The sequence below is a fragment of the Cyanistes caeruleus genome, chromosome 1 (genome assembly GCF_971803275.1).
Source record: "Cyanistes caeruleus chromosome 1, bCyaCae1.hap1.1, whole genome shotgun sequence".
Lineage (NCBI taxonomy): Eukaryota > Metazoa > Chordata > Aves > Passeriformes > Paridae > Cyanistes > Cyanistes caeruleus.
The window spans coordinates 152,483,360-152,503,343 of record NC_141701.1 but is presented as its reverse complement, the minus strand read 5'-3'; the positions used below and the strand labels follow the sequence as shown (position 1 = coordinate 152,503,343).

The 19,984-nt window shown below is 72.1% G+C and overlaps 1 protein-coding gene across 1 annotated transcript in view; it reads left to right on the top strand.

Annotated features, from left to right (window-relative positions):
• Window positions 1–19,984, top strand: part of LOC147656060 (SCO-spondin-like) — a 47,039-nt gene that overhangs the window by 23,329 nt on the left and 3,726 nt on the right. The window contains 17 exon segments of the mRNA XM_086863345.1: window positions 1,450–1,578; window positions 3,256–3,986; window positions 5,363–5,526; window positions 7,082–7,233; window positions 7,301–7,386; window positions 8,939–9,130; window positions 10,459–10,656; window positions 11,596–11,763; window positions 12,943–13,074; window positions 13,855–14,167; window positions 14,939–15,094; window positions 15,165–15,214; window positions 15,330–15,494; window positions 15,882–15,992; window positions 16,463–16,595; window positions 17,652–17,765; window positions 18,141–18,259. Of these exon segments, the coding sequence (XP_086719471.1) occupies window positions 1,450–1,578; window positions 3,256–3,986; window positions 5,363–5,526; window positions 7,082–7,233; window positions 7,301–7,386; window positions 8,939–9,130; window positions 10,459–10,656; window positions 11,596–11,763; window positions 12,943–13,074; window positions 13,855–14,167; window positions 14,939–15,094; window positions 15,165–15,214; window positions 15,330–15,494; window positions 15,882–15,992; window positions 16,463–16,595; window positions 17,652–17,765; window positions 18,141–18,259 (3,113 nt within the window).

The following is a 19,984-nucleotide window of genomic DNA, read 5'->3' as shown; positions in this document are numbered from 1 at the left end:
AAACCCTGTACCCCAAATCCCCTGTACCCCAAAACCCTGCACCCCAAATCCCCTGTACCCCAAAACCCTGCACCCCGAAACCCCTGCACCCCAAAACCCTGCACCCCGAAACCCCTGTACCCCAAAACCCTGCACCCCGAAACCCCTGCACCCCAAAACCCCTGCACCCCGAAACCCCTGTACCCCAAATCCCTGCACCCCGAAACCCCTGCACCCCAAAACCCCTGCACCCCGAAACCCCTGCACCCCAAAACCCTGTACCCCAAAACCCTGCACCCCAAAACCCTGTACCCCAAAACCCCCTGTACCCCAAACCCCCTGCACCCCAAATCCCCTGCACCCCAAAACCCCCTGTACCCCAAACCCCCTGCACCCCAAATCCCTGCACCCCAAACCCCCTGCACCCCAAACCCCTGCACCCCGAAACCCTGCACCCCAAATCCCCTGCACCCCAAAACCCCCTGTACCCCAAACCCCCTGCACCCCAAATCCCTGCACCCCGAAACCCCTGCACCCCGAAACCCCTGCACCCCAAACCCCTGCACCCCAAACCCCTGTACCCCAAACCCCTGCACCCCAAAACCCCTGCACCCCAAACCCCTGCACCCCAAAACCCTGCACCCCAAACCCCTGTACCCCAAATCCCCTGCACCCCAAACCCCCTGCACCCCAAATCCCCTGCACCCCAAATCCCCCCTGTACCCCAAATCCCTGCACCCCAAAACCCTGCACCCCAAACCCCTGCACCCCGAAACCCCTGCACCCCGAACCCCCTGCACCCCGAACCCCCTGCACCCCGAAACCCCTGCACCCCAAACCCCTGCACCCCAAATCCCTGTACCCCAAATCCCCTGCACCCCAATACCCCTGCACCCCAAAACCCCTGTACCCCAAACCCCTGCACCCCGAACCCCCTGCACCCCAAACCCCCTGCACCCCGAAACCCTGTACCCCAAAACCCCTGCACCCCAAAACCCTGCACCCCGAAACCCCTGCACCCCGAAACCCCTGTACCCCAAATTCCCTGCACCCCAAACCCCCTGCACCCCGAATCCCCCCTGCACCCCGAAACCCCTGCACCCCAAACCCTGCACCCCAAATCCCCCCCGCACCCCAAACCCCTGCACCCCGAAACCCCTGCACCCCAAAACCCCTGCACCCCAAACCCCTGTACCCCAAAACCCCTGCACCCCGAAACCCCTGCACCCCAAAACCCTGCACCCCAAACCCCTGTACCCCAAATCCCCTGCACCCCAAACCCCTGCACCCCAAAACCCCTGCACCCCAAAACCCCTGTACCCCAAATCCCCCCCGCACCCCAAACCCCGCCGTGAAACCGGCGACACCCAAACGCCGCCGCTGGGGGTCCCCAGGCAATGGGACCCCCTGAACTTTGGGGGTCCCCCAGGGGCTCCCCAGGATTTGGGGTGACGCTTCCGTTCCCTCCAGCGCCTGTGGGGTCCCCGCAGGGGTCTCGGGGGTCCCCGGAAATCGGGGCCCCCCCGAGTCCTGCGGGTGGTCGCGCTGGACCCCCTGGACCCGCTGTGACTGCGGCACCGGAACCCGACAGCGCTTCAGGTGAGGGGCTCTGCCCCATAGCGGGGGGCTCTGCCCCATAGCGGGGGTCCTGCCCCATAGCGGGGGGTCCTGCCCCATAGCGGGGGTCCTGCCCCATAGCGGGGGGTCCTGCCCCATAGCGGGGATCCTGCCCCATAGCGGGGCTCTGCCCCATAGCGGGGGTCCTGCCCCATAGCGGGGTCCTGCCCCATAGCGGGGAGGGGCTGCCCCATAGCGGGGAACTGCCCCATAGCGGGGGGTCCTGCCCCATAGCGGGGGGTCCTGCCCCATAGCGGGGTCCTGCCCCATAGCGGGGATCCTGCCCCATAGCGGGGATCTGCCCCATAGCGGGATCCTGCCCCATAGCGGGGTCCTGCCCCATAGCGGGGATCCTGCCCCATAGCGGGGGTCCTGCCCCATAGCGGGGTTCTGCCCCATAGCGGGGTCCTGCCCCATAGCGGGGAGGGGCTGCCCCATAGCGGGGATCCTGCCCCATAGCGGGGAGGGGCTGCCCCATAGCGGGGGGTCCTGCCCCATAGCGGGGGTCCTGCCCCATAGCGGGGGGTCCTGCCCCATAGCGGGGGTCCTGCCCCATAGCGGGGGGTCCTGCCCCATAGCGGGGATCCTGCCCCATAGCGGGGCTCTGCCCCATAGCGGGGGTCCTGCCCCATAGCGGGGTCCTGCCCCATAGCGGGGTCCTGCCCCATAGCGGGGGGTCCTGCCCCATAGCGGGGATCTGCCCCATAGCGGGGGTCCTGCCCCATAGCGGGGGGTCCTGCCCCATAGCGGGGTCCTGCCCCATAGCGGGGGGTCCTGCCCCATAGCGGGGGTCCTGCCCCATAGCGGGGATCCTGCCCCATAGCGGGGGTCCTGCCCCATAGCGGGGGGTCCTGCCCCATAGCGGGGATCCTGCCCCATAGCGGGGATCCTGCCCCATAGCGGGGAGGGGCTGCCCCACAGCGGGGGGTCCTGCCCCATAGCGGGGATCCTGCCCCATAGCGGGGATCTGCCCCATAGCGGGGATCCTGCCCCATAGCGGGGGTCCTGCCCCATAGCGGGGTCCTGCCCCATAGCGGGGGGTCCTGCCCCATAGCGGGGAACTGCCCCATAGCGGGGTCCTGCCCCATAGCGGGGTCCTGCCCCATAGCGGGGGGTCCTGCCCCATAGCGGGGAACTGCCCCATAGCGGGGGAGGGATCTGCCCCATAGCGGGGTCCTGCCCCATAGCGGGGAACTGCCCCATAGCGGGGGGTCCTGCCCCATAGCGGGGGATCCTGCCCCATAGCGGGGTCCTGCCCCATAGCGGGGGGGGGATCTGCCCCATAGCGGGGTCCTGCCCCATAGCGGGGAACTGCCCCATAGCGGGGGGTCCTGCCCCATAGCGGGGGATCTGCCCCATAGCGGGGTCCTGCCCCATAGCGGGGGTCCTGCCCCATAGCGGGGATCCTGCCCCATAGCGGGGGGTCCTGCCCCATAACAGGGATCCTGCCCCATAGCGGGGACTCTGCCCCATAGCGGGGATCTGCCCCATAACAGGGGTCCTGCCCCATAGCGGGGGATCTGCCCCATATCGGGGTCCTGCCCCATAGCGGGGATCTGCCCCATAGCGGGGGGTCCTGCCCCATAGCGGGGGATCCTGCCCCATAGCGGGGGTCCCGCCCCATAGCGGGGGTCCCGCCCCACATCCCACTCCCCACAGGTCTCCCACCAACCCCTCGGCCGCGGCGGGCGGTGCCCCCTGTCCCGGGACCCCCCGAGAGGTTCGGGGCTGTCCCGAGCTCTGCGGACCCGGTACGTGCCCGGACCCCCCCGAGCCCCCCGGGCTGCGACCCCCGAGCGCCACCGCGGCCCCCGAGCGCCTCCGTGTCCGTCTGTCCGCAGAGCCCGGGAGCGCGGGGCCACCGGGGGCCACCCAGACACCGTGGGGCACGGGGACCCCAGACTCACCATGGGGCACTGAGACCCCAGACTCACCGTGGGGCACGGGGACCCCAGAGACACCGTGGGGCACAGAGACCCCAGACTCACCATGGGGCACTGAGACCCCAGACTCACCGTGGGGCATGGGGACCCCAGACTCGCCGTGGGGCACTGAGACCCCAGACTCGCCGTGGGGCACAGAGACCCCAGACTCACCGTGGGGCACGGGGACCCCAGACTCGCCGTGGGGCACAGAGACCCCAGACTCACCGTGGGGCACGGGGACCCCAGACTCACCGTGGGGCACAGAGACCCCAGACTCGCCGCGGGTCCCGGAGCCCCCCTCCCCGCCCCTCCCCGCCCGGGGCCGGTGGTCGCCGTGGGGGCCCTGGGGGGGCTGCAGCGCCCCGTGCGGGGGGGGCGAGCGGTGGCGCCGCCGGGGCTGCGGGACCCCCCCGTGCCCGGGCCCGGCCCTGCAGAGCCAGAGCTGCCACAGCCACGCGTGTCGCGGTGAGTGCGACACGGGGATCGCGACACGGGGACCGCGACATGGGGATCGCGACATGGGGACCGCGACAGGGACCGCGACATGGGGACCGCGACACGGGGATCGCGACATGGGGACCGCGACACGGGGATCGCGACATGGGGACCGTGACATGGGGACCGCGACATGGGGACCGCGACATGGGGATCGCGACATGGGGATCGCGACAGGGACCGCGACAGGGACCGCGACATGGGGACCGCGACATGGGGACTGTGACAGGGACCGCGACATGGGGACCGGGACACGGGGACTGGGACATGGGGACTGCGACATGGGGATCGCGACATGGGGACCGCGACAGGGACCGCGACATGGGGACCCTCACTCAGGCACCCGACCCAGAGACCCCTCCCCGGGGATGTGACCCAGAGACCCCAGGACAGAGCCCAAGGACCCCGGGCCAGAGATGGCGCCCAGAGCCCCCCGAGCACCGCCCTGCCCCATAGAGACCCCCACAGCCCTGCCCCATAGAGACCCCCACCGCCCTGCCCCATAGAGACCCCCACAGCCCTGCCCCATAGCCCCCTGCCCCATAGAGACCCCCATAGCCCTGCCCCATAGAGACCCCCACAGCCCTGCCCCACAGCCCTGCCCCATAGAGACCCCCACCGCCCTGCCCCATAGAGACCCCCACAGCCCTGCCCCACAGCCCTGCCCCATAGAGACCCCCACAGCCCTGCCCCACAGAGACCCCCACAGCCCTGCCCCATAGAGACCCCCACAGCCCTGCCCCATAGAGACCCCCATAGCCCTGCCCCATAGAGACCCCCACAGCCCTGCCCCATAGAGACCCCCACAGCCCTGCCCCATAGAGACCCCCATAGCCCTGCCCCATAGAGACCCCCATAGCCCTGCCCCACAGCCCTGCCCCACAGAGACCCCCACTGCCCTGCCCTATAGCCCTGCCCCATAGAGACCCCCACTGCCCTGCCCCATAGAGACCCCCACAGCCCTGCCCCATAGAGACCCCCACAGCCCTGCCCCATAGAGACCCCCATAGCCCTGCCCCACAGCCCTGCCCCATAGAGACCCCCACAGCCCTGCCCCATAGAGACCCCCACAGCCCTGCCCCATAGCCCTGCCCCATAGCCCTGCCCCATAGAGACCCACGGACCCCCAGAGACCCCCACAGTGCCCCCACTGCGCTGCCCCTCATCCCCGCCCCACGGGACACTGAGCCGGGTGTCGGGGGGCGCAGGTCGGGTGTTCAGGGGTGTCGGGGGGCGTTCAGGGGTGTTCAGGGGTGTCGGGGGGCGCTCAGGGTGTTCAGGGGTGTCGGGGGGCGCAGGCCGGCCGGGTGCCCCCAGGTGCTGAGCGTTTTCTCGGGGGGCTGCAGAGAGCGGGTGCCCCCCCGGCCGGACCTTCCGCGAGTGCGGGGGGGGCTCGGGGTGCCCCCGGAGCTGCGCCCACCTTGGGGGGGCCGTGGGGTGCGCGGGGGGGTGCCAGGAGGGCTGTCACTGCCCCCCCGGGACCTTCCTGCACCGCCGCGCCTGCCTGCAGGTGAGACCCCCGGGAGACCCCCGGGAGACCCCCGGGAGACCCCCGGGACCGGGGCGCTGCCCCCCAAATCCCGGCCGGGGAAATCTCGGGGTCTGGGGTCCGCACATCCGCGGGGACCCCGAGACACGCTGGGGGTCCCGGGGTGGGGGTTCCCGGTTTGTGGGGGTGTCTCGGGAGTAGGGGGGGGTCCCTGATTGGGGGAGGGGTCTCGGGGAGGGGTCCCCTGGTGGGTGAGCGACCCCTGGGGCAGCGGGGGGTCCCCAGGGTGCTGCTATGGGGCGGTGGGTGCCCCACGGGTGCCTCCCAGGGTGGCGGGGCTTCATGGGGGTCCCTGGGTCTGTGGTTGGGGGGTTTTGGGGTCCCTGGGTCTGGGTCTGGGGTGTTTTGGGGGGTCCCTGGGTCTGTGGTTGGGGGGTTTTGGGGTCCCTGGGTCTGTGGTTGGGGGGTTTTGGGGTCCCTGGGTCTGGGGGGTTTTGGGGTCCCTGGGTCTGGGTCTGGGGTGTTTTGGGGGGTCCCCGGGTCTGTGGTTGGGGGGTTTTGGGGTCTCAGTCTGGGGTTGGGGGGTTTTGGGGTCCCTGGGTCTGGGGGGTTTTGGGGGTCCCTGGGTCTGGGGTTGGGGGGTTTTGGGGTCTCTGGGTCTGGGGGGTTTTGGGGGTCCCTGGGTCTGGGGGGTTTTGGGGGTCCCTGGGTCTGGGGTTGGGGGGTTTTGGGGTCCCTGGGTCTGGGGGGTTTTGGGGTCTCTGGGTCTGGGGGGTTTTGGGGGTCCCTGGGTCTGGGGTTGGGGGTTTTGGGGTCTCTGGGTCTGGGGTTGGGGGTTTTGGGGTCCCTGGGTCTGGAGGGTTTTGGGGTCCCTGGGCCTGGGGTTGGGGGTTTTGGGGTCTCTGGGTCTGGGGGGTTTTGGGGTCCCTGGGCCTGGGGTTGGGGGTTTTGGGGGTCCCCGGGTCTGGGGTTGGGGGGTTTTGGGGTCTCTGGGTCTGGGGTTGGGGGGTTTTGGGGTCTCTGGGTCTGGGGGGTTTTGAGGTCTCTGGGTCTGGGGGGTTTTGGGGTCTCTGGGTCTGGGGGGTTTTGGGGTCTCTGGGTCTGGGGGGTTTTGGGGGTCCCTGGGTCTGGGGGGTTTTGGGGTCTCGGTCTGGGGTTGGGGGTTTTGGGGGTCCCCGGGTCTGGGTCTGGGGGGTTTTGGGGTCTCTGGGTCTGGGGTTGGGGGGTTTTGGGGTCTCTGGGTCTGGGGGGTTTTGGGGTCCCTGGGTCTGGGGGGTTTTGAGGTCCCTGGGTCTGGGTCTGGGGGATTTTGGGGTCCCTGGGTCTGGGGGGTTTTGGGGTCTCTGGGTCTGGGGGGTTTTGGGGGTTCCTTGGTCTGTGGTTGGGGTGTTTTGGGGTCTCTGGGTCTGGGGGATTTTGGGGTCTCTGGGTCTGGGGTTGGGGGGTTTTGGGGTCTCTGGGTCTGGGGGGTTTTGGGGTCCCTGGGTCTGGGGGGTTTTGGGGTCCCTGGGTCTGGGGGGTTTTGAGGTCCCTGGGTCTGGGGGTGCCCCCCGGGCGCCCCCCAGCCCCGGCTCAGCCCCAGCAGTGCCCGTGCTCGGTTCCGGCCGCGCTGCTGCGGGGGGGCACGGCCGGGACCCCCCCCGGGACCCCCCCCGGGACCCCCCCCGCGGACCCCCCGCTCCTGGAGCTGCCGCCGGGCGGGACCCTGCGCGTGGGCTGCGCCCGCTGGTGAGGAGGGGGCGCTCGGGGGGACCCTTCCCCACCCTGCCCCCCCTGACTCCCCTCTGCCCCCCAGCTCCTGCCTGTGGGGCCGCCTGCGCTGCCCCCCCTGCGGCGAGACCCCCCCGGAGACCCCGAGCTGCGCCAGCCCCCCCTGCTCCGGTGGGTCCCGGCCCCACAGCGCTGCCCCATAGCGCTGCCCCATAGCGCTGCCCCATAGCGCTGCCCCATAGCGCCCTGCCCCATAGCGCTGCCCCATAGCGCTGCCCCATAGCGCCCTGCCCCATAGCGCTGCCCCATAGCGCCCTGCCCCATAGCGCTGCCCCATAGCGCTGCCCCATAGCGCCCTGCCCCATAGCGCTGCCCGATATCCCTGCCCCATAGCGCTGCCCCATAGCGCCCTGCCCCATAGCGCTGCCCCATAGCCCCGCCCCATAGCGCCCTGCCCCATAGCGCTGCCCCACATCCCTGCCCCATAGCGCCCTGACCCATAGCGCCCTGCCCCACATCCCCCTGCCCCACAGCCCTGCCCCATAGCGCTGCCCCATAGCGCTGCCCCATAGCGCTGCCCCACATCCCTGCCCCACATCCCTGCCCCATAGCCCTGCCCCATAGCGCTGCCCCATAGCGCTGCCCCATAGCGCCCTGCCCCACATCCCTGCCCCATAGCGCTGCCCCATAGCCCTGCCCCATAGCCCTGCCCCATAGCGCTGCCCCACATCTCCCTGCCCCATAGCGCTGCCCCACAGCCCTGCCCCATAGCGCCCTGCCCCATAGCCCTGCCCCATAGCGCCCCGCCCCATAGCGCCCTGCCCCACATCCCTGCCCCACAGCCCTGCCCCATAGCGCTGCCCCACAGCCCTGCCCCACAGCTCCCTGCCCCATAGCGCTGCCCCATATCCCCCTGCCCCACAGCCCTGCCCCACAGCCCTGCCCGATATCCCTGCCCCATAGCCCTGCCCCATAGCGCTGCCCCATAGCGCTGCCCCATAGCGCCCTGCCCCATATCCCTGCCCCATAGCGCTGCTCCACATCCCCCTGCCCCATAGCGCTGCCCCATATCCCTGCCCCATATCCCTGCCCCATAGCGCTGCCCCATAGCCCGGCCCCACATCCCTGCCCTATATCCCTGCCCCACAGCCCTGCCCCACAGCCCTGCCCCACACGTGGGGGTCCCGGCGGGCCCGGGGGTCTCACCGCTTGTTTCTCCCCCCACAGCGGAGCCCGGCCCCACACGGGATCCCAGCCCCACACGGGATCCCAGCCCCACACCCGATCTCAGCCCCACACGGGATCCCAGCCCCACACCCGATCTCAGCCCCACACGGGATCCCAGCCCCACACCCGATCCCAGCCCCACACGGGATCCCAGCCCCACACCCGATCCCAGCCCCACACCCGATCCCAGCCCCACATGGGATCTCAGCCCCACACCCGATCCCAGCCCCACACCCGATCCCAGCCCCACACGGGATCTCAGCCCCACACCCGATCCCAGCCCCACACGGGATCTCAGCCCCACATGGGATCCCAGCCCCACATGGGATCCCAGCCCCACACGGGATCCCAGCCCCACACGGGATCCCAGCCCCACATGGGATCTCAGCCCCACACGGGATCTCAGCCCCACATCCCCAGGTGAGTGCCCCCCCCCCCTGTGCCGCCCACCCCGGGGGTCTCCCCGCCCTGCCCCACTGACGGACCCTTCCCGCAGGGGACGAGGAGGAAGCTGGGGGGTCCCCGGGGGTCCCGTGGGGCCCGTGGGGGCCGTGGGGGCCCTGCAGCCGCTCCTGCACCCGCCCCGAGACCCCCGCGAGCCGGAGCCGCCGCCGGGACTGCCCGGGGGGAAACTGTGGGGCGGGGGGCGACAGCCAGAGCCGGCCCTGCAACCTGCCCCACTGCCAGGGTATGGGGGCTATGGGGGGCTATGGGGGTCTGGGGTCCTGCAGCCTGCCCCACTGCCAGGGTATGGGGGTCTGGGGTCCTGCAACCCGCCCCACTGCCAGGGTATGGGGGCTATGGGGGTCTGGGGTCCTGCAACCTGCCCCACTGCCAGGGTATGGGGGTCTGGGGGTCTGGGGGGGCTATGGGGACTATGGGTCTGGGGTCCTGCAGCCTGCCCCACTGCCGGGGTCCGGGGGGTCTGGGGGGGCTTTGGGGTCCCTGCAAGCTGCTCCTCTGTGAAGTCACGGAGGTTTGGGGGGCTCCGGGGGTCTCTGCCCCATTGCGGGGGGATTTGGGGGGTCTCTGCCCCATTGCGGGGGGATTTGGGGGGTCCCTGCCCCATCGCGGGGGGATTTGGGGGTCCCTGCCCCATTGCGGGGGGCTCTGGGGGTCCCTGCCCCATTGCGGGGGGATTTGGGGGGTCCCTGCCCCACTGCGGGGGGGCTGTGGGGGTCTCTGCCCCATCGCGGGGGGCTCCGGGGGTCTCTGCCCCATCGCGGGGGCTCCGGGGGTCCCTGCCCCATTGCGGGGGGCTCTGGGGGTCTCTGCCCCATCGCGGGGGGGATTTGGGGGGTCCCTGCCCCATTGCGGGGGGCTCTGGGGGTCCCTGCCCCATTGCGGGGGGCTCCGGGGGTCCCTGCCCCATCGCGGGGGGCTCCGGGGGTCTCTGCCCCATCGCGGGGGGATTTGGGGGGTCCCTGCCCCATCGCGGGGGGCTCCGGGGGTCTCTGCCCCATTTCGGGGGGCTCTGGGGGTCCCTGCCCCATTGCGGGGGCTCTGGGGGTCCCTGCCCCATTGCGGGGGGGATTTGGGGGGTCTCTGCCCCATTTCGGGGGGCTCCGGGGGTCCCTGCCCCATTGCGGGGGGCTCTGGGGGTCCCTGCCCCATTGCGGGGGGCTCCGGGGGTCCCTGCCCCATTGCGGGGGGATTTGGGGGTCCCTGCCCCATTGCGGGGGGCTCTGGGGGTCCCTGCCCCATTGCGGGGGGCTCCGGGGGTCCCTGCCCCATTGCGGGGGGATTTGGGGGTCCCTGCCCCATTGCGGGGGGCTCTGGGGGTCCCTGCCCCATTGCGGGGGGCTCCGGGGGTCCCTGCCCCATTGCGGGGGGCTCTGGGGGTCCCTGCCCCATTGCGGGGGGCTCCGGGGGTCCCTGCCCCATTTCGGGGGCTGTGGGGGTCTCTGCCCCATCGCGGGGGGCTCTGGGGGTCCCTGCCCCATTTCGGGGGCTCCGGGGGTCCCTGCCCCATTTCGGGGGGCTCCGGGGGTCCCTAACGCTGAGGTTCCCCCGCAGCGCCCCCCTGCCCGACGCCCCCCTGCCCGTGCCGCTGGAGCCCCTGGGGGTCCTGGGGGTCGTGCTCGCGGCCCTGCGGGGGGGGGCAGCAGCGGCGGCTCCGGGCCTTCGCCCCCCCCAGCCCCGGCGCCCCCTGGTGCCCCCAAATCCGGGGGGGCCACGAGCAGCGGCGGCCGTGCGGGGTGGAGGCGTGTCGGGGTGCGGGGGGCTCGGGGGGCAAAGGGGGGGGCTCCGGGGGGCACGGGGGGGCCAGGGGGGGCTCGGGGGGGGCAGGGGGGGGCAGGGGGGCACAGGGGGGGCTCCGGGGGGCACGGGGGGGGCTCTGGGGGGGTCAGGGGGGGCTCGGGGGGCACGGGGGGGGCTCCGGGAGGGCTTCGGGGGGCTCGGGGGGGGCAGGGGGGGTCAGGGGGAGTCAGGGGGGGTTCAGGGGGGCACAGGGGGGCTCCGGGGGGACTCCGGGGGGGTCAGGGGGGGCTCGGGGGGGGCTGTGGGGGATTGGGGGGGGTTGGGGGGGTTGGGGGGCTCGGGGGGCGCTGGGGGGGGTTTGGGGTCTCGGGGGGGGCTGGGGGGCGCTGGGGGGAGTTGGGGGGCTCGGGAGGGGTTGGGGGGGTTGGGGGGTTGGGGGAGTTGGGGGGCTGGGGGGCGCTGGGGGAGTTGGGGGGCTCGGGGGGGGCTGGGGGGCGCTGGGGGGGGTTGGGGGGCTCGGGCGGGGGCTGGGGGGCGCTGGGGGGGTTGGGGGGGCTGGGGGGCTCGGGGGGCGCTGGGAGGGGTTGGGGGGCTCGTGGGGGGGCTGGGGGGGGCTGGGGGGGTTGGGGGGCTGGGGGGCGCTGGGGGGGTTGGGGGGCTCGTGGGGGGGCTCGGGGGGCGCTGGGGGAGTTGGGGGGCTCGGGGGGCGCTGGGGGAGTTGGGGGGCTCGGGGGGCGCTGGGGGGGGTTGGGGGGCTCGGGAGGGGTTGGGGGGGTTGGGGGGTTGGGGGGATTGGGGAGCTCGGGGGGCGCTGGGGGGGATTGGGGGGCTCGGGGGGGGGCTGGGGGGCGCTGGGGGGGTTGGGGGGCTCGTGGGGGGGCTGGGGGGCGCTGGGGGTCTCAGAGCGACCCCCGAGGGGTTCCGGGGGTCACCCCCTGTCCCCCCCCCCAGTGAACGGCGCGTGGTCCCCGTGGGGTCCCTGGTCGCGCTGTGACGTCACGTGCGGGGGGGGCCGCTCCGTGCGCAGCCGCTCGTGCTCCCGACCCCCCCCCAAAAACGGGGGCAGCCCCTGCCCCGGGGGGCGGCACGAGCTGAGGGTCTGCAACCCCCGGCCCTGCGGTACGGGGGGCACTGGGAGCACTGGGGGGCACTGGGGGGGCACTGGGGGGGCACTGGGGGGGGCACTGGGGGCACTGGGGGGGCACTGGGGGGGGCACTGGGGGGGCACTGGGGGCACTGGGGGGGCACTGGGGGGGCACTGGGGGGGGCACTGGGGGGGCACTGGGGGGGCACTGGGGGCACTGGGGGGCACTGGGGGGCACTGGGGCACTGGGGGGCACTGGGGGGGCACTGGGGGCACTGGGGGGGCACTGGGGGGGCACTGGGGGGGGCACTGGGGGGGCACTGGGGGCACTGGGGGGGCACTGGGGGGGCACTGGGGGCACTGGGGGGGCACTGGGGGGGCACTGGGGGGGCACTGGGGGGGCAGTGGGGGACACTGGGGGCACTGGGGGGCACTGGGGAGCACTGGGGGGGCACTGGAGGGCACTGGGGGGGCACTGGGGGGGGCACTGGGGGGGAATTGGGGGGGGCACTGGGGGGCACTGGGGGGCACTGGGGGCACTGGGGGGGCACTGGGGGGGCACTGGGGGCACTGGGGGGGCACTGGGGGGACACTGGGGGCACTGGGGGCACTGGGGGGGCACTGGGGGGGGCACTGGGGGGCACTGGGGGGGCACTGGGGGGGCAGTGGGGGCACTGGGGGGGCACTGGGGGGGGCACTGGGGGCTCTGGGGGGGCACTGGGGGGGCACTGGGGGCACTGGGGGGGCACTGGGGCACTGGGGGGGCACTGGGGGGGCACTGGGGGCACTGGGGGGGCACTGGGGGGGGCACTGGGGGCACTGGGGGGCACTGGGGGTCACTGGGGGGCACTGGGGGCACTGGGGGGGCTGGGTGGGGTCTCCGGGCGGTACCGGGTGGGCTCCCGGGGGTCTCGGGCGGTACCGGGTGGGCTCCCGGGGGTCTCGGGCGGTACCGGGTGGGCTCCCCGCGGGTGGGGCGGTACCGGGTGGGGTCCCGGGGGTCTCCGGGCGGTACCGGGTGGGCTCCCGGGGGTCTCGGGCGGTACCGGGTGGGCTCCCCGCGGGTGGGGCGGTACCGGGTGGGGTCCCGGGGGTCTCCGGGCGGTACCGGGTGGGGTCCCGGGGGTCCCCGGGCGGTACCGGGTGGGCTCCCGGGGGTCTCGGGCGGTGCCGGGTGGGCTCCCAGGGGTGGGGGCGCTGACCGGGCCCCCCAGGCCCGCGGTGCCCCCCCGGGCAGAGCCGGTCCCCCTGCGGCTCGCGCTGCCCGCGGAGCTGCCGGGACCTGCAGGAGGGGGTGACCTGCCAGGGGGGGACCCCCTGCGAGCCCGGCTGCCGCTGTCCCCCCGGTGAGCCCCGGGACCCTGTCCCCTGTCCCCTGTGTCACCTGTGCCACCTGTGCCACCTGTGTCCTGTGCCCTGTGTCCCCTGTGCCACCTGTGCCACCTGTGACACCTGTGCCACCTGTGCCCTGTGCCCTGTGACACCTGTGCCCTGTGCCACCTGTGACACCTGTCCCCTGTGCCCTGTGCCACCTGTGCCCTGTGCCACCTGTGCCCTGTGCCACCTGTACCCTGTGCCACCTGTGCCCTGTCCCCTGTGCCCCCTGTGACACCTGTGTCACCTGTGTCACCTGTGCCCTGTGTCACCTGTGCCACCTGTGCCCTGTGCCCTGTGCCCTGTGCCCTGTCCCCTGTGTCCTGTGTCCTGTGTCCTGTGCCCCCTGTGTCACCTGTGCCCTGTGCCACCTGTGCCCTGTGCCCTGTGCCCCCCGTGACCCCCATGTCCCCCCCATCGCCCTGTGCCACCACGTCCCCATGGCCCTCTGACCCCTGTCCCCTCCCCCGGGACCCTGCAGCAGGACGGGGGCTGTGACCCCCCCATGTCCCCCCCATGTCCCCCCATGTCCCCCCCATGTCCCCATGTCCCTTGTCACCCCCAGGGACCCTGGAGCAGGACGAGGGCTGTGTCCCCATGTCCCCCCCATGTCCCCATGTCCCCATGTCCCCATGTCACCCCCTGTCCCCCCAGGGACCCTGGAGCAGGACGGGGGCTGTGTCCCCCTGTCCCCCCATGTCCCCCCATGTCCCCCCCATGTCCCCATGTCCCCATGTCCCCTGTCCCCCCAGGGACCCTGGAGCAGGACGGGGGCTGTGTCCCCCCCTCCCTGTGCGCCTGTCTGGACTCGGGGGGGCAGCTCTGGCTCCCGGGGGGCAGCGCCCACCCCCGGGGCTGCCTCAGCTGCAGCTGCGCGGGGGGGCGGCTGCGCTGTGTCCCGGGGGGCTGTCCCCCCCCCTCCGCCACCCCCGGGACCCCCCCCGGGAGCCCCCCCGGGAGCCCCCCCGGGAGCCCCCCCGGGAGCCCCCCCTGCGCCTGGAGCCGCTGGAGCCGCTGGGGACCCTGCAGTGTCACCTGCGGGGGGGGGCGGCAGCAGCGCTACCGGTGAGGGGGGACAGGGGGGACAGGGGGGGGACACGGGGGGGACATGGGGACATGGGGGGACACGGGGGGGGACACGGGGGGACACGGGGGGACACGGGGGGACACGGGGGGGACACGGGGGGGGACACGGGGGGACAGGGGGGGCTGGGGGGGACACGGGGGGGGACACGGCAGCTTGGGGACACCCGTGGGGGAGGGACACCGAACTGGGGGTGACACAGAGCTCGGGAGGGGACACGGTACCCGCTGGGGGGGCACGGGGGGGCACAGGTCACATCTGGGGGGACACGGGGGGGCACAGGTCACATCTGGGGGGGCACAGGTCACATCTGGGGGGGGCACAGGTCACATCTGGGGGGGCACGGGGGGGGCACAGGTCACATCTGGGGGGGCACGGGGGGGCACAGGTCACATCTGGGGGGCACGGGGGGGGCACAGGTCACATCTGGGGGGGCACAGGTCACATCTGGGGGGCACGGGGGGGCACAGGTCACATCTGGGGGGCACGGGGGGGGCACAGGTCACATCTGGGGGGGCACAGGTCACATCTGGGGGGGCACGGGGGGGCACAGGTCACATCTGGGGGGGCACAGGTCACATCTGGGGGGACACGGGGGGGGCACAGGTCACATCTGGGGGGGCACGGGGGGGGCACAGGTCACATCTGGGGACGCACCTGGCACGGGGGGGGGACACGAAAGCCACGGGGGGGGGGGGGGTGACCCGGGGGGGGTCCCCGCCGCTCAGCCGCTGTCCCGTGTGCCCCCCCAGGACCCCCATCCCCCCCGAGGGCGCGGGGGGCGCGTGCGGGCCCCCCCAGGAGCAGGTTCGGGGGTGCGAGCGGAGCCCGTGCCCCCCCGTGTGCCCCTGGGCGGGGGGCGAGCGGGGGCTGGGCGAGCGCTGGAGCCCCGGGCCGTGCCGCCAGTGGTGAGTGGGGGGCCGGGGGGGGCCGGGGGCGCTTCCGGGACCCCCCACCCACGATCGTGTCCCCCCGCAGCACCTGCACCCCCGAGGGACCCGAGTGCTGGGACACCCCGTGTGCGGCCGGTACGGGGGGGCCGGGGGGGGGTCGGGGGGTCCCGGGGGTCTGGAGAGTGCGGGGAGGTGAGGGGGGGGTCCTGAGGGTCCCGGTGACCCCCCCCGTGCCCCCCCCTCCCCCCAGAGCCGTGTGACTGGAGCCCCTGGGGGTCGTGGGGACCCTGCGGGGACCCCTGCGCGGGGGGGTCCCGCCTGCGCCACCGGCACCCCCTGAATGCCGAGACCCCCGGGCGGGCGTGCGCGGGGGTCCGGACCCAGAGCGAGAGCTGCAGCTCCAGCGCGTGCCCCGGTAACGGCGACCCCCCGAGACCCCCGGGACCCCCGGGACCCCCCGAGCCCCGCCCCGGGACCCCCCGAGCCCCGCGACCCCCGAGACCCGCGACCCCCCGAGCCCCGCCCCGGGACCCCCCGAGCCCCGCGACCCCCCGAGCCCCGCCCCGGGACCCCCCGAGCCCCGCGACCCCCCGAGACCCCCGTGCCCCCCCCGAGCCCCGGGACCCCCGAGCCCCCCGGCCGGCGGTGCTGAGGGGTCCCCGTGCCCCCCCCGAGCCCCGGGACCCCCGGGACCCCCGGCCGGCGGTGCTGAGGGGTCCCCGTGCCCCCCCCGTGCCCCCCCCGAGCCCGGGACCCCCGGGACCCCCGGCCGGCGGTGCTGAGGGGTCCCCGTGCCCCCCAGAGCCCCGGTGCGGGGGGGGTCGCAGCCGCAGTCCCTGCGCCGGGCGCTGTCCCCGGACCTGCGGTGACACCTGGGGCCAGGTGCTGTGTCTGCAGGGACCCTGCGAGCCAGGTACGCTCCTGTCACTGTCACTGCGGGTGTCACCAACGCCGCGGGGTGTCACTGTCACCGGCACCGCGGGGTGTCACCAACACCGCGGGGTGTCACCGGTGTCACTGTCACTGCGGGGGTCACTGTCACCGCGGGGTGTCACTGTCACCGGCACCGCGGCTGTCACTGTCACTGCGGGTGTCACCGGTGTCACCAACACCGCGGGGGTGTCACTGTCACTGCAGGTGTCACCTGGTGCCCCAATACCCGCGGGTGTCCCCAATGTCCTGGATGTCCCCGATGTCCCCGATGTCCCCACACCCGCGGGGTTCCCCCGATGTCCCCGATGTCCCCACACCCGCGGGTGTCCCCGGTGTCCCCGATGTCCCCACACCCACGGGTGTCCCCAGTGTCCCCGATGTCCCCACACCCACGGGTGTCCCCGGTGTCCCCGGTGTCCCCACACCCACGGGTGTCCCCCGTGCCCCCAGGCTGCCGCTGTCCCCCCGGGCAGCTGCTCCAGGACGGGCTCTGTGTCCCCCTGAGCCGCTGTCGCTGCGGGACCCCCGGCGGGAGCCGCGAGGTGTCCCCGGGGGCCGCGACACGGATCGGCTGTCACAGCTGGTGGGTGGCACCGCCCGGGGGACACGGCCGGGGGCTCCGGGACAGGGCGGGGCTGGGGGACACGGGGGGCGACACCGGGACAGGGCATGGCCACACGGGGGTGGCGGGGGGACGGGCACGGGGACAATGGGGAGGGGCACGGGGACAGTGGGGAGGGGCATGGGGACAGTGGGGAGGGGGACAGTGGGGAGGGGCACGGGGACAGTGGGGAGGGGCACGGGGACAGTGGGGACGGGCATGGGGACAATGGGGAGGGGGACAGTGGGGAGGGGCATGGGGACAATGGGGAGGGGGACAGTGGGGAGGGGGACAGTGGGGACGGGCACGGGGACAATGGGGACGGGGACAGTGGGGACGGGCACCGTGGCGGTGCCACCCAGCAGAGCCCCGCGTGCGGTGACGGTGACACGCGTGTCACCCCCGCTGTGTCACCCCCCCTGTATCACCCCCGCTGTGTCACCCCCTGTGTCACCCCACTGTGTCACCCCCTGTGTCACCCCCTGTGTCACCCCCGCTGTGTCACCCCCCCTGTGTCACCCCCGCTGTGTCACCCCCGCTGTGTCACCCCCTGTGTCACCCCCGCTGTGTCACCCCCCTGTGTCACCCCCTGTGTCACCCCCCCTGTGTCACCCCCCTGTGTCACCCCCCCTGTGTCACCCCCTGTGTCACCCTGCTGTGTCACCCCCTGTGTCACCCCCTGTGTCACCCCCCCTGTGTCACCCCCTGTGTCACCCTGCTGTGTCACCCCCTGTGTCACCCCCGCTGTGTCACCCCCCTGTGTCACCCCCACTGTGTCACCCCCTGTGTCACCCCCTGTGTCACCCCCCTGTGTCACCCCCGCTGTGTCACCCCCCCTGTGTCACCCCCGCTGTGTCACCCCCGCTGTGTCACCCCCTGTGTCACCCCCGCTGTGTCACCCCCCTGTGTCACCCCCCCTGTGTCACCCCCTGTGTCACCCTGCTGTGTCACCCCCTGTGTCACCCCCTGTGTCACCCCCTGTGTCACCCCCTGTGTCACTCCCGCTGTGTCACCCCCCCTGTGTCACCCCCGCTGCAGCACCTGCGAGAACGGGACCTTGACCTGCCCGCTGCTGCCGTGTCCCTCCCCGGGGCCCGCGACCCCCGCGACCCCCGCGGTCCCCGCGGTCCCCGCGGTCCCCGTGTCCCCCTGGTCCTCCCTGTCCCCCCTGTCCCCCCTGTCCCCCGTGTCCCCCGAGCCCCCCGTGTCCCCCCCCGTGTCCCCCTCCGTGTCCCCCCCCGTGTCCCCCCCCGTGTCCCCCGTGTCCCCTCCCGTGTCGCCCCCCGTGTCCCCCTGGTCCCCCCCCGTGTCCCCCTGGTCCCCCCCCGTGTCCCCCGTGTCCCCCGTGTCCCCCGTGTCCCCCGTGTCCCCCCCCGTGTCCCCCGTGTCCCCTCCCGTGTCCCCCCCCGTGTCCCCCCCCGAGCCCCCCGTGTCCCCCTGGTCCCCCCCCGAGCCCCCCGTGTCCCCCTGGTCCCCCCCCGTGTCCCCCGTGTCCCCCTGGTCCCCGTGGTCCCGCTGCTCCCGCAGTTGCGGCGGGGGGACCCGCAGGCGGCACCGGCAGTGCCGGGAGGGCCCCGGGGCGGGCCCGCGGTGCGGGGAGAGCCCCGCGGAGGAGACGGCGCCGTGTAACCCCCACGAGTGTCCGGGTGAGCCGGCACGGCGCGGGACCCGACACCGGACACGGGGGATGGGGGGACACGGGACAGGGGACGGGACAGGGGACAGGGGACACGGGACACGGGACAGGGGACGGGACAGGGGACAGGGGACACGGGACACGGGACACGGGACAGGGGACACGGGACAGGGGACAGGGGACACGGGACACGGGACAGGGGACAGGACAGGGGGGACGGGACACGAGGACACGGGACACGGGACACGGGACACGGGGGACACGGGACACGGGACAGGGGACACGGGACAGGGGACACGGGACACGGGACAGGGGACGGGACAGGGGGGACGGGACACGAGGACACGGGACACGGGGGACAGGGGACACGGGACACGGGACACGGGACAGGGGACAGGGGACAGGCGACACGGGGAGCAGGACAGGGGGAATGGGACAGGGAACGGGACACCGGGAACGGGACAGGGGGAACGAGGAGTGGGACGGGGGAATGGAACACTGGGAGAAGGGAGGGAGGGAGGGAGGGATGAGATGGGACAATGGGAATGGGATGGGATGGGATGGGATGGGATGGGATGGGATGGGATGAGATGATGGGATAATGGGATAATGGGATGATGGATGGATGATGGATGGATGGATGATGGATGGATGATTGATGGATGGATGGATGATGGATGGATGGATGGATGGATGGATGATGGATGGATGGATGGATGGATGGATGGATGGATGGATGGATGATGGATGGATGGATGATGGATGATGGATGATGGATGGATGATGGATGGATGATGGATGGATGATGGATGGATGGATGGATGATGGATGGATGATGGATGGATGATGGATGGATGGATGATGGATGGATGATGGATGGATGGATGGATGATGGATGATGGATGGATGATGGATGGATGATGGATGGATGGATGGATGGATGATGGATGGATGGATGGATGGATGATGGATGGATGGATGATGGATGGATGGATGGATGATGGATGGATGATGGATGGATGGATGGATGGATGGATGGATGGATGGATGGATGGATGATGGATGGATGATGGAATGATGGATGGATGATGGATGGATGGATGGATGATGGATGGATGGATGGATGGATGGATGATGGATGGATGGATGGATGATGGATGGATGGATGGATGGATGGATGGATGAGGGATGGATGATGGATGGATGGATGGATGGATGGATGATGGATGGATGGATGGATGGATGGATGATGGATGGATGATAGATGGATGGATGGATGATGGATGGATGATGGATGGATGGATGGATGGATGATGGATGGATGGATGGATGGATGATGGATGGATGGATGATGGATGGATGGATGGATGATGGATGGATGGATGGATGGATGGATGGATGGATGGATGGATGGATGATGGATGGATGATGGATGGATGATGGATGGATGATGGATGGATGGATGGATGGATGATGGATGGATGGATGATGGATGGATGGATGGATGATGGATGGATGATGGATGGATGATGGATGGATGGATGGATGATGGATGGATGATGGATGATGGATGGATGGATGGATGGATGATGGATGGATGGATGGATGGATGATGGATGATGGATGGATGGATGGATGGATGATGGATGATGGATGATGGATGGATGATGGATGGATGATGGATGGATGATGGATGGATGATGGATGGATGGATGATGGATGGATGGACGGATGG